The 11,782-nt window shown below is 45.5% G+C and overlaps 1 protein-coding gene across 1 annotated transcript in view; it reads right to left on the bottom strand.

Annotated features, from left to right (window-relative positions):
• Window positions 1-9,599, bottom strand: part of Hs3st4 (heparan sulfate (glucosamine) 3-O-sulfotransferase 4) — a 222,580-nt gene extending 212,981 nt beyond the window's left edge. The window contains exons 1-2 of the mRNA XM_005405131.2: window positions 9,526-9,599; window positions 9,269-9,394 (exon numbers count right to left, since the gene is read on the bottom strand). Coding sequence (XP_005405188.2) covers window positions 9,269-9,394; window positions 9,526-9,599 — 200 coding nt within the window. The remainder of the gene's footprint in view (window positions 1-9,268; window positions 9,395-9,525) is intronic.
• Between the last annotated feature and the right edge of the window lie 2,183 nt (window positions 9,600-11,782).

The following is an 11,782-nucleotide window of genomic DNA, read 5'->3' as shown; positions in this document are numbered from 1 at the left end:
GCTTCTACTTAATAGTAGCTAAAATCATGAGGACTTATCATTTATTTAACCACAAATTTGAAAGTAAGTGGTGCCAGAGTTCTGGCAGCTCTGTGATTTCTTTTTTTGTTGTTTTTTGTGGGGGGGGTTGTTTTGTGTTTGTTTTGTTTCCAGTACTGGGAATTGAACTCACGACCTTGCGCTTGCCAGGAAGGCGCTGTGCCACTGAGCTAAATCCCCAGCTCTGGCTCTGTGATTTCTTAACGAGACATGTACATCTTTCTACACCTCCCCCTGTGGTGTGTTGGCCTGTTATTCTTACACTTGTTCCTACATCAGCACAAGGCTACCCCTGAAGGAAGTAACACATGAGCATTTAAGAAAGAAAAAAGAGTAAAGGAAAGTTGTGGAAGAGTTTTGTCTGAGGCTTGTCCCTATTCCAAAAACCAAAACTTCTAGGAAGTCATTTGACAGACCTGTCCTGAGATCCCATTGAACAGAACAGGCCCCATAAGTCCAGAGGAGGCTTGTACAATGTATTGCAAGTGTTTCAGCATCTACAGAAGAATGAGCAAAAGAAAAAGAGGAGAGGGATTGTCCTTCTCAGAAACTCCCAGCACACAGAGAAATCTGACTGGGATAACTGACCTGAACTGGGAACAGCGGAGGTATACTGGTCAGCTGTCTAATCACTGGAACAAAACACCTGACGCCCACCACTTCAAAGAGCAAACGTTTTTGGCTTATGGTTTCAGAGGTCTCAGGCCATGGTGAGTTGCCTCCAAGGTAGAAGCACCACAGCTGAAGGGCAAGCAGGAGGAAACCTGCCGGACTCACGGCATCCTGGAAGCACAGAGCAACTGGAACAGCCGGAGCAAGATGTCCGATCCTTCAAAGAATGGCGACACACCTCCTCTAACCCAGCTCCCCCTTGTGAAAGCACACTCAACTAGAAACTCACACATGGATTAATCCGCTGGTGAATATAGTGACTGCGTGATCCAATCACCTTCCAAAAGATCCATCTCTGAACACGTGAGACTTTGGGAGGATGCTGAAGATATAATTTATAATTGAAGAAATCGAAGTACTGTAGTTTGGGGTTTGGGAAAGACTTTAACATTGGAGAAACACCTGAAGGAAATGTACACAGCTCACTATTTGGAGTCAGAAAGGTAGGGCCTTCCAGACAGAGAACAGCCCACAGAAAGACAGGGAGGGGGGAAAGAGTAAGACAGTAAAGAAGCACTGCAAAATTAGAGTTGAAAGAGAAAGAGAAGCTATGCTGAGGATAAGGAAGAGATCTAGACAATCAGGTCCAGGTCTAACTGTGCTTTATTCTGTCAAATGTACTTTTTCAGGGAGACTATTTTTAATGACTATGAGTCCTATCAGGATGCAGAGCAGCATAGCATTAAAGAGCTCTGACTTGGTTAAGCATAGTAGCACACTTATAATCCCAGTACTCTGGGAGGCTGAGGCAGGAGGATTGCAAATTTGAACCTAGCCTGGGTAATTTAGTGACTTAGTGAGACCATGTCTCCAAAAATGCTGGGGGTGGAGGGGGCGGTTCCTGGGGATATAGCTAGGTGCAAAGGCCCTGGGTTTAATCCCTGGTACTACAAAACAAAATCATTAAATTACACAGAAAAAGGTATTCCTCACACATTCTCGTTCAAGTCTTATTTTTGCATCAAGAAGAAAGCCTTGCTTTGGTGTTGCTGTATCTTTAGCATCTCTCTTTTTCATAACCTCGCTCCGCACAACCAGTGCAGGCCTCAGGCAGACTCTTGCCAAAGGTCCCAAGTTAGGATTTAATGGCACTCAGGTTTTGTTCTTCTGTCCCTATAGTCATGTCTAGAGTTACCTTATACTGATGGTGACGCAATGCATCTGAATAAGAGCTCTAATTTATTTTATTTTAATGTATGCAAACATTTTCAAAACTAAGTTAACTGATGGAAAAAGCTTGAGTCAAGATGGCCTTAATGGTAGACCATATGACAGAATCCTTGACGATCAACTGCAGCGCTCTGCTTACTTTGCAGAACCATGGCGAGAGCCAGCCGGCAGGGTAGGGGATGTGGGACACCTCTTTCCTGTATTCAGGGAGCCACTCACTTCTGTGCAGAAAAGAGGAAAATGATCAGATAGATGTATTTTATAAAAACTTGCTCTAAAGAGTAAATGAGTTCATAGGTGCCAAGGGCTTAGAGTGGTGCCTGGCGTACAAAATAAATATGAACTATTTGAGTGCTATCTGTATTACTAATGCTGTTATCCATTTGTAGACAAAGGGAGCTTGAGAGTGGAAGATTAGTCTCAGCGGGTGAGTCAAGAAGTAGTTATCAACCAACCAACATCTAGGAAAGAAGAGGCATAAGATGGTGCATGCCTGTAATCCCAGGATTCTGTAAGGCTGAGGCAAGTTGCAACCCAGCCTGGGCAACTTAGTGATTTAGTGAGACCCTGTCTCAAAATTTAAGAAAATAATAAAAGTTTAAAATGGGCTGGTGTTGTAGCTCAGTGCTAAGGCTCTGGGTTCAGTTATTAGCACATGCACGCATGCACACGCGCGCGCGCGCATACACACACACACACACACACACACACAAATTCTAGGAAGAATGAGGATGGTGGGAGAGCTCTGGAGACATTTAGAGAAAAGGATGCAGATCCCAGGATGACAGACAGAGGCTCTGGCACCTGCTTCCCCCCTCACTGGCACTTGGAGCTGCTTCAGTCCCCGGCAGCTTGCTGTGACCTACTGCCAGGTGTCCCTGCACAGACTTACTCAGGTGAGCGCTGTGCACACACAGATAAAAATCCCTGGCCACATTTTGTCCCAGACGAGGCATCTTGTTATTTGCAGGATATCAGCCGTCACATATAGTGAGAGCCCTCCTCTGCTCAAATGAGAAAGGGGATAAAAAAAAAGAACCGAAAAAAAAGGGGGAAAAGAACCTGAACAAAAACTAAAAAAAGATCCAAAACCTTGGTCTGAAGAACGTATCAGCAGCAGAGGTTTTTTAATGGAGAAGCCTTCCTGTAAGCACAGTGCAGCACCTTAGCAAGGTAGGAGGAGGGGGAGACAAGACCAGGAGAGAGGAAGCCTTCCTGGGGAGCTCTGTGCCCCCATACCCTTAAGCCACCCTCTCCCTAGGTGCTGTCTGATTCATCCTGGAGGTCCTACGGAGAGGTCAGAGCTCTGAGGAGTTAGGTGACTACTCTAGCAAAGGGCAGCTCTGGGATTTGAGCCACGTCTGACCACGGTGCACCTCCCAAGGTGCTCCGGTGGGCAAGGGCTTAAGGAAGCCACCCAAAGGCTGGGTGAAATGCGCCTTGGAGGCTGTTAGGGCATCACCATGTTACTCTTTACTTGGCCATGTTGAATAACCCCTGACATGCTGCATCATGGCTCACTAGCACGGTCCCGGCATCAGCCTTGTATGAGGCAGGCAGGATAAGCAACACGGAACTAGAGCCGGAGTGTGCTAGTTTTAAGCCAAGGAGGATCCCTAAGAAGATGCTGAAATTCTGCTGGTCAAGAATGGGGCTCAGAGGGGAAGTGCAGTCGTAAGTCCAGCCTCCATGGCCCACGCCCTAAAGCCAGACACTTATAAGGGTTATTGCTATCATCTGCAACTGTTTCCCAGCACTCTCCCCACCCCTCACCCTCTGACTTCTTGGCCGCTGAGTGCTCCTGTCCCCCAGACACACATGAAAGCCCAACTCCCCATGCAGTGGTATGGGGGGCAGGTATCACCTCCGGGAGGTGAGGAGCTTCCGAGAGCACAGCCTTGCCTTGCTATGAGAAGACACACCCCTCTCCACCAGCCTCTGTGAAAGGATGAGCAAAATGCCAGCTGCCCACAACAGGCAGGGGCCCTCCCCACTGCCAAATGCATCAGTGCTTGACCGTGGACTCCTCGGCCTCCAGAACAGTGAGGAACGCTTGTCTGACGTTTAAGGCATTTCTCTACAGCAGCCCCAGCTGATGGAAGGCAGCCTGTCTCCGCCCTGGTGTTGACTCCTTCCCTGGTCCACATCTGCTCTCTCAGCTCCTGCCACCTGTTCTGGCCACCCTACTTTCTGTCCACTCTCCACAGATTTATCAGCGATCTGATCACTCCACTGCCCATGACTGAAACCTTCGATCAGTCCCCACCACCCCCACTCACCACGCCCAGACGCGTTGTCAGATTCCTGTCTTCCGACCACGCTTAGTGTCCAGTCCTGTCCATGAATCCTCCTCCCAGTCACACATTAACTCACTCAAGCTGTTCCCATTGCCTAGAACTGAAACCAGGAGGTGAGCAGACTCACACACCCTGCTTCATCTATTCACCCTCCCCTCTCAGCCCTCATCCCACCTTTACAACCCTCACCCCACTTTCTTGCTTTCTATCCTGTCTCCCATACCAAACTAAGTCCTGCAGAAAGTATTTCCTTCTCCACATCCCTGTTGTACAATGCCCAATATGTAGTAGGTGCTCAATAAATATTCAATGAGTGAATACATGGCAAGGAAACAATGAATTCCATATGAAAAAGAATATTCTCACCAACTTTTCTCTTACAAACAAGAGGCTGCAAACCACGTGACATCACAGTATTACATAAAACACTGAGGACCCGAGCAGGATTCTCCTCATATTACTCTACCATTCTGCTTCTCAAGCTGCTTTCTGATCCTCTCTCTTCCCCTAAACTAACCTCCATGAGTTGCCGTCTGGTGACTTCTTCTGCATGTGGAAACACTTCATTTCATACTACAGTACTATTTTATTCTAGCTTAAACTAAGACACTGTTCCTGATAAACTAGAAATCCCTGAAACACACACACAGAGACAAAGAGAGAGAGGAGAGAGAGGGAGAGGAGACAGAGAGAGAGGAGAGAGAGAGAAAAAGAGAGAGAGAGAGAGAGAATAGAGCATGGAACATCCGACAAAGTACAAAACACTCCAATGAACATGACTGGGGTCTCAATGGAACTGTGACTGGGTAGGGAAAAGAATGAACCCAGATTATTTAAGGGGTGAACGTAGTTATTGAAGGAGATGTTCCATTTATCTTCCAAAGGGCTCTCAGGGATCATACTGGAGTTTCACAGAGAAACCTGGGAGAGTGGAACAAGGGCCACACAGGTAAAAGCCATCCTGGCTTAAAGAGGAAATGCCTCACCACTCAAGCGAATTCCTCTTGCCTGGGCTGATGCGGAGTGGAGGGGAGGCAAGGTGGGAAATGAACTCTACGGACGTTGTGGGTTATGCCAAGTAGAGATTAGTTCAAGGATTTATTATACAGCACGGAAGGCTTCTACCACTTCTGCCTATCAAACACTCATTGCCTTATTTATTAAGTGTACCCACAACTTCACTCGAGGAATGACCCCTTCATATTCAGAGGAGAGGGTGGGCTCTCAGGCAGGGTGGCGTGGCAGACAGTCATGCCAGAGGAGAAACAGTTCATGGTGGGCAGAAGGTAGCAAAGCCAGCAAGAGAGGGGCAAGAAAAGCCTCTTTCTGTCCTTCATACTGTTTCCAGGCAATCAGGATTAGAGCAGTGCATATCAACCAGTGAACTGACTTAGTAACCACCCACCCTTATCCTAGCACCCTTAATTCCAGCACTAAACCATGAATCAATCACATACTCTAGATTCAGGCACCTCTGAAAAAGCCCCACCTACAACTGCATGAGGCTTTGAGAGGCCATCTAGACACAAGCCAAAATAGTCACTTAGCCCTGCCCATATGGCCTGTTTTTATTTATTCAAACACAGGAAATTCATCCTTGTATCAACATCATCACAGGTACTGTTCCTTTTGCCTGGAATGTTTTTGCCCACATCAGCAATGGCAAGTGCTCTCTCACTACCTGTGTGGGCATGTGCCACCAGCCACCAGCTCAGATTTTCTGTCACTAGTCTACTTCTCTTTATAGTCCCTTAACTAGGCCATTACATTATTAACTGAAACTGTGTATATTTTCATTTTTCTCTTTCTTCTTTTTTTTTTTTTTGTGGTACCGGTTGGTGTTCGAACACTGTGCCACCGCATTAGATTATATCACCCATCCTTTTATTTTTTATTTTGAAACAGGCTCTTACTGAGACTCCAAATTGCCCAGATTGGTCTCAAATGTCTGATCATCTCACCCCAGCTTCCCAGAGTGCTGGGATCCTAATCAGGTGCCACTTCCCTGCTTATTTGTCCTATGTTCTCTGCCCTGGAAAGAAGTTCCATGAGATCGAGGATTTTGCTACCTTGCTCACTCCCATAATCTTAGTGCCTAAAACAAGCCTACTGCATAGTAAGCCCCTAATAAACATGTGATGGATTAATTAATGATGGAACAGATTTATGGTAGTGGAGAACAGCAAGAAATTTTTAAGGATGTCCTTTGAGCCTGTGAATACAGCTAAAGCTCTGTCCTCCTAGACTTTCTGTTAAAAGAATAAATTCCTTTTTCACTTAAGTGAGGGGCAATGCTTGATACACAGTGGCAACTGCAAGTCTAGAAACTTAACAAGTGACTCAGCAGTTCTGTATCCTGGGGGGAAAGGCCATGCCCCTACCGCTCCAGGATGTTGTTCATTGTGTCAACTCGAGAAGTTTAGAAGTTCACCTAAGTGATTCCGCAGGGGTCAGGGCCCTTACTTTGTAAACATCCTCATCCTGTGCAAGAGGAGGGCACAGGGATGGTGTAAGTGATATACACACCCCACGGGGGTGGTAGCTTGCTTACAATATAAGGGAGGAAAACAGACTTGCTCTTCCTCTCCCCCTTTTGCTCTTGCTGCTTTTGCTGTCTTCTGCCACCTTGAACTGTTGCCCCTGTGCCCTGCCATCCTGCCTTGGAGCCAGGTGATTATGGACTGAAACCTCCACAAACTGTGAGCTAAATAAACGTTTCCTTCATTAACTTGGGCTTTAGGTATTCTGTCCCAGCAACCAGAGAAAAGTAACTAAGATAAATGGTCTCTTCCAACCCATGCTACATTTTCTAAACATATTTCAATAAGCCTTTATGGCAGTGGAGTAGGCTTTTTCCCTCTGTCAGTCACTTTTCACTTAACATGACTTTGCTCCAGGCCTATTACTTGGTAGGTAAGCAAAGCCTCAATGAGACACAGAGGGGCTTATGCAGGGAAAGAGTGTTAAGAGTCAGAACTTCTTAGGTGTGCAGAATCAGGCCTTTTTTCTTCCTGAGCTTAAGGTTCTCTTCATTTCTGCAGGAATGATGTCACTCTGTCCCTTAACTGCACCTAAAAGACAGGCTCCATCTCTGAGATCAGATCTGACCTAGAAGAGCAGCAATTAATTGCCACTTGCCTCGCATTCTTCCTCTTAACATCAGGTCACGTTATCTAACGAGTTAGCTGGAACTTTGTCCCATGGTTTTGGTCACTTCCGGATTGTTCTCTAAACCTGGATCTTTGCATGAGGAACCCACTTAGAGATGATAATAATATTAAACACTTGTCTTTAATGGGCATTTATCATATGCAAAGCTTTGCATACTTGTCATGCTATTTGCTCACTGAACCTTTACAATGGTCCAACAAGATGTGTACCATCCATCTTCCCACTTCACAAAGCAGAAAGCTGAGGCATGCAAAGTTTAAATGACCTGCCAAAAATCTCACAGCTAGTAAGTGGAAGAATCAGATTGTGAAACCAGGCAGCCTGGCTCCAGATCTTGTTCTCTTAACCATCACACACTAATAATTTAATAAAGCTGCAAATACCTGAGGCAGAGTGAATGTCCCAAAGATGCTTGCTCCAACGTCTCCCATCCCACACGCTTGTCTTATGACATCATTTTGTGATCCCCAACACGCAAAGGTGAAGCTTATGTCCCCTCTCCTTGAACCTAGAGTATGTGATGGCTTGTGGCTTTAGTAGTCAGTGTTATGCCTTGTTCTCACAGGACACTCAGTCATGATATCTCCTGCCATCTGTGGGAAATCCTTCATTAGTCCATGTGGAGAAATTACACGGTAATACCACATGTAGATGTTCTTCCTGGCAGGTCAGGTGAGATCTCCACTGAGAGCCATATCAACCCTAAACATGCTAGGAATAGATTTCCAGCACTATTTCTAGGCATCCCTAGCCTTCCAGTCTTCCTAGATGAAGCTTGTCTCAAGGAGCAAAGAAAAATGCTCCTAAATTACTGATCTGCAAGCCTTATACAGTGGCCATTTCAAGCCTCTAGGTCTGCAGTGGTTTCTTAGATTGTCTCGCTTCCTGTCCACAACTTTGTTATGTACGCAGTCTACACAGCTCTGCTGTGGACTGCATTTGGTCCAGCCTGTAATGCCCAGTGACAGGTGCATCATAGTCTGCTAACACGGTGTGTCACACCAGCATTTCTTATTTGACTTCTGGAGTGCCACCAGCCAGCTTCAACCACCACTTCTTTTCTTTACGCAGATCCTCCAGACACCACATTTTACCTGATACACTGAACTTGCTTTACTTTCTGAAGCTGTTTCTGACCCGTTGGAGCTTGTCATGGGTCTCAGGGTCCAGTTTCATTGATCTCCAGGCCAGTCCTGTCAACTTTCAGGTGACTTAGTCATGCCTCCGAAATGGAACAGATACATCCCATTCACTTGAGATATGCAAAGCTAGAGACTCAGGAAAATAAAATAATAGCACCTAGCATCTCTCATTACTTAATGTCATTATTACACAAAGCCTTTACAAGTTATCATAGGTATGAACAATATTATTATTGATCTCATAATACAGATGAAAAATTAAGGCTCAGTGAAAGTAAGTTATTTTTGGTCATGGAGTTGTTTTCACTTCTTCATTGTCTCCAGAAAGATCAGATCTTGGAAAGTTGGAGACAAGGTAGGGCACAGGTTCTAAGAAGGGAAAATCATGGGCTTTTCTCTAGGCCGAAGTCTATCTGATTTCCCAACAAGACAACAGCCATAGTCCAGATTCTCTCTTCTTTGAAAATACACCTCATGTCACCAACACAACTAGGAGGTAAAGATGGTCATTGCCATGAGTGGGTACAACAGGGATAGCTAAGCAGATATGCCTTGGCCATAGCCAATCAATTTTTATTTCTGTCTCTGTGCCACACTCTCAGATTTAACACTGAAGGTCATCTAGGTCCTTCCCTAGGGGAAAGTAACAAATCCATCTTTGATCTTTGATGAGGATGTCATGCTTTTTCACGGAAGGAAATGTGCAAAGATAGCTAAGGCAACTTTCTTTGGAATCAAACATAGATATAAATACGGTTCCTACTAGTCATTTGTTACCTGTGTGACTTGGGTCGAGTTGTGGAACTTCTGTGGGTCTCGATGCCTTCATCACTACAGTGAGGGTAATAACAGGACGTATCTACTGGAGTTGTGGCCGGGACTAAGGGAGATAATACAGAGAGCCTAGCATGTAATAAAAAAAAAATTATCATTATTAGTGTTGTCATATACAGAAGAGTAATGAATCCTTATCAAACAGAAGTAAGCAGACTTTTACTAGGTTCTAGAAAACCCACCAAATTATCTCAAACTACAGTCTGCGAAAAAAAGTCCCACCAAGAGTCAAGAATGCTGGCCCTTGGACTCCCAAGTAAGTGCTTATTTGCATGATTTTAGCCACTCAACTGCTCCAAGGTTGTCTAAAAAATCCATTGAGACACTAATCATCCTCAGCCATTCTAAGAAGCTAATTCCTCCATTTCCGTCTTCCCTGGAAAGCCTGGTAGTTGGAAGATCCTGCTTCTGAGGCAACAGAGGGGACAGCCCAAACTGTGTTGGTTTCCAATCTAAATAAATAAATAAATGGAGAAATGAAGAGATCGGAGCCCCACCCTTCTGGCAAGGAAGACGGTCTATAAAAGCCAGTGCAAAAAGATTCAATTGTAATCCAACTAATGCATCTCCACAAGGGTTGTTCTCTGCTGCAGAGCACTCCCCATTAAAGAAATCAATTTACAATTCGACTTCCCCTGTTGCATACTGAAGTGGGGCCTGACAAGGATGGAAAACAGACTTGTGTTAAATACTGCCAATAAAGCCTGTAGCTCAAGGTTACAGCAGTCAAAGGCAATCCAGTGCCTTGGAAACCTTGAGTCCCTCATCCATCAGCTGATGTCAGTAGCTTCTAAAGGAAGCCATAGATCTGGCTCAAGAAGGGAGGTGCTGTTAAGATCAGGATTTGGGGCCAAGGTAACTTGAGGGGCTCGTTTTACAATAGGCTTTTGAAATTGGTCTGAGCTTCTAACTTATTGTGGTTGCTTCCGCAACCTCCATTCACTCTTTTTCTGTCAACAGAACCCACTTTATCTGCTCTTCTACCTCGGAGTCTGTGAGATCTCTTCAGAATTTAGCTGGCCCCCAGCTCTAGGAGCTAGTGCCTGCAAGTTCAGCCTGCCAGATCAGACCAGAACAGTGAGAGCTTCAGGGATGTACAGACAGCCAGAGGAAGGGAAGCCAGAGCCAGTCAGATTCAGAACTAGAATTTATTTTAAGTGTTTGGTTACAAGAAATCATCTTTCAGCTGGGGTGGCAAGGAGGACAGAGCGCAAGCCTAAAGCTGCTGGCAACAATCTCGTTACAACACGGCGAGAGTGGAAACGACTCACAGAAAAAGAGAGGCAAAAAATCAGACAGAGATCATCAAAATCTGATCTACCTCATTTCAGCTCCTAACTTAAGCTTGACCTGAAGACCAAGCCCTGAACTTCTCAGCTCCTAGATCCAGTAAGTTTCATTTGACCTGATTTTCAAGCAGTGTAAACGCACTTGTCATTGCAAAATACTTTATCACTGTCACGCCCAGGGAGCTGTGTAGCACAGATGAAGGAGGCCTGCTTAGACAGTGTTGGCTCTCTGTAAAACCCTATGCACGGCCACACTCAGCATTTCGTCCCATCTTCCAATCATCTCCAACTTTCCAACCCATGAACTGCATGTAGGCACATCTCCGTAGACTTCAAGTGATTGGCAGGAAAGCAGGTACACACTGCAAACCAAGTATCACTGAGTGCTGGTGACTCTACCTAGAACCACTCGTTCTCTTGCCATTTTCACTCGCCATTCTAACTACCAACAAGGAGTCTCTCTGTGTGTTTGGAAAGGCTGCTCCCAGGTTGTAGAATTCCACTTGGCCTCGCTTTTCACAAGTCAGTAGTTGCTGGACACTAAATTTCCCTGGGCCCAACCCCTTACCACTGGCCAACAGAGTGGAGTTAAGCATCCCACCTCTCCAGTCCTTTGGTGTGCATTGCTTTGAGGCATATTTTTAACCACATGTCTAGCTTCAGGCACTCCCTGTGATAGCTGGCTTGTTAATGCAGCCCAAATCAACAGCCTTTTCCTCCCCCTGTCATCTCCCTTCTACTTGGTGGTACTCCTGCCCCTCCTAAGTAAAAGACATATGCTCAGCCTCTGCTGTCCCATTTCTGCTCTTGCCTTGAGAACAGAAACTTCATCAAACGTCCCATTGGACACCTCTGTCGTTCCCCTGAAGGGAGCGTCTCCCCCCTTTTTTTATTAAACCATTTTTCATTAGGCCACCGAATCTTCTGCAAATCCCTTTTTATGATTCTTAGAAATTCATCTTTTCTCTCAGCCTTCATATTCCATGAAGCAAAACAAAATCTTAGAAGCTCTCACCTCCCTTACACCCACCTCTAAAACTTATCAACATAGTCACAGAGTAAAAATAAAGATCTTCCAGAAGGGAATGCTGTCACCACCCAAGTACGATTTACCTATAAATACCAGAGCAAAGGACGGGCCGCAGGCACAGCGCTGGTGTCAAGAGTG

The sequence above is a fragment of the Chinchilla lanigera genome, unplaced genomic scaffold (genome assembly GCF_000276665.1).
Source record: "Chinchilla lanigera isolate Chin_1 unplaced genomic scaffold, ChiLan1.0 scaffold00092, whole genome shotgun sequence".
Classification (NCBI taxonomy): Eukaryota; Metazoa; Chordata; class Mammalia; order Rodentia; family Chinchillidae; genus Chinchilla; species Chinchilla lanigera.
The sequence above is the reverse complement of the archived record's forward strand: the minus strand, read 5'-3'. Positions and strand labels throughout refer to the sequence as shown.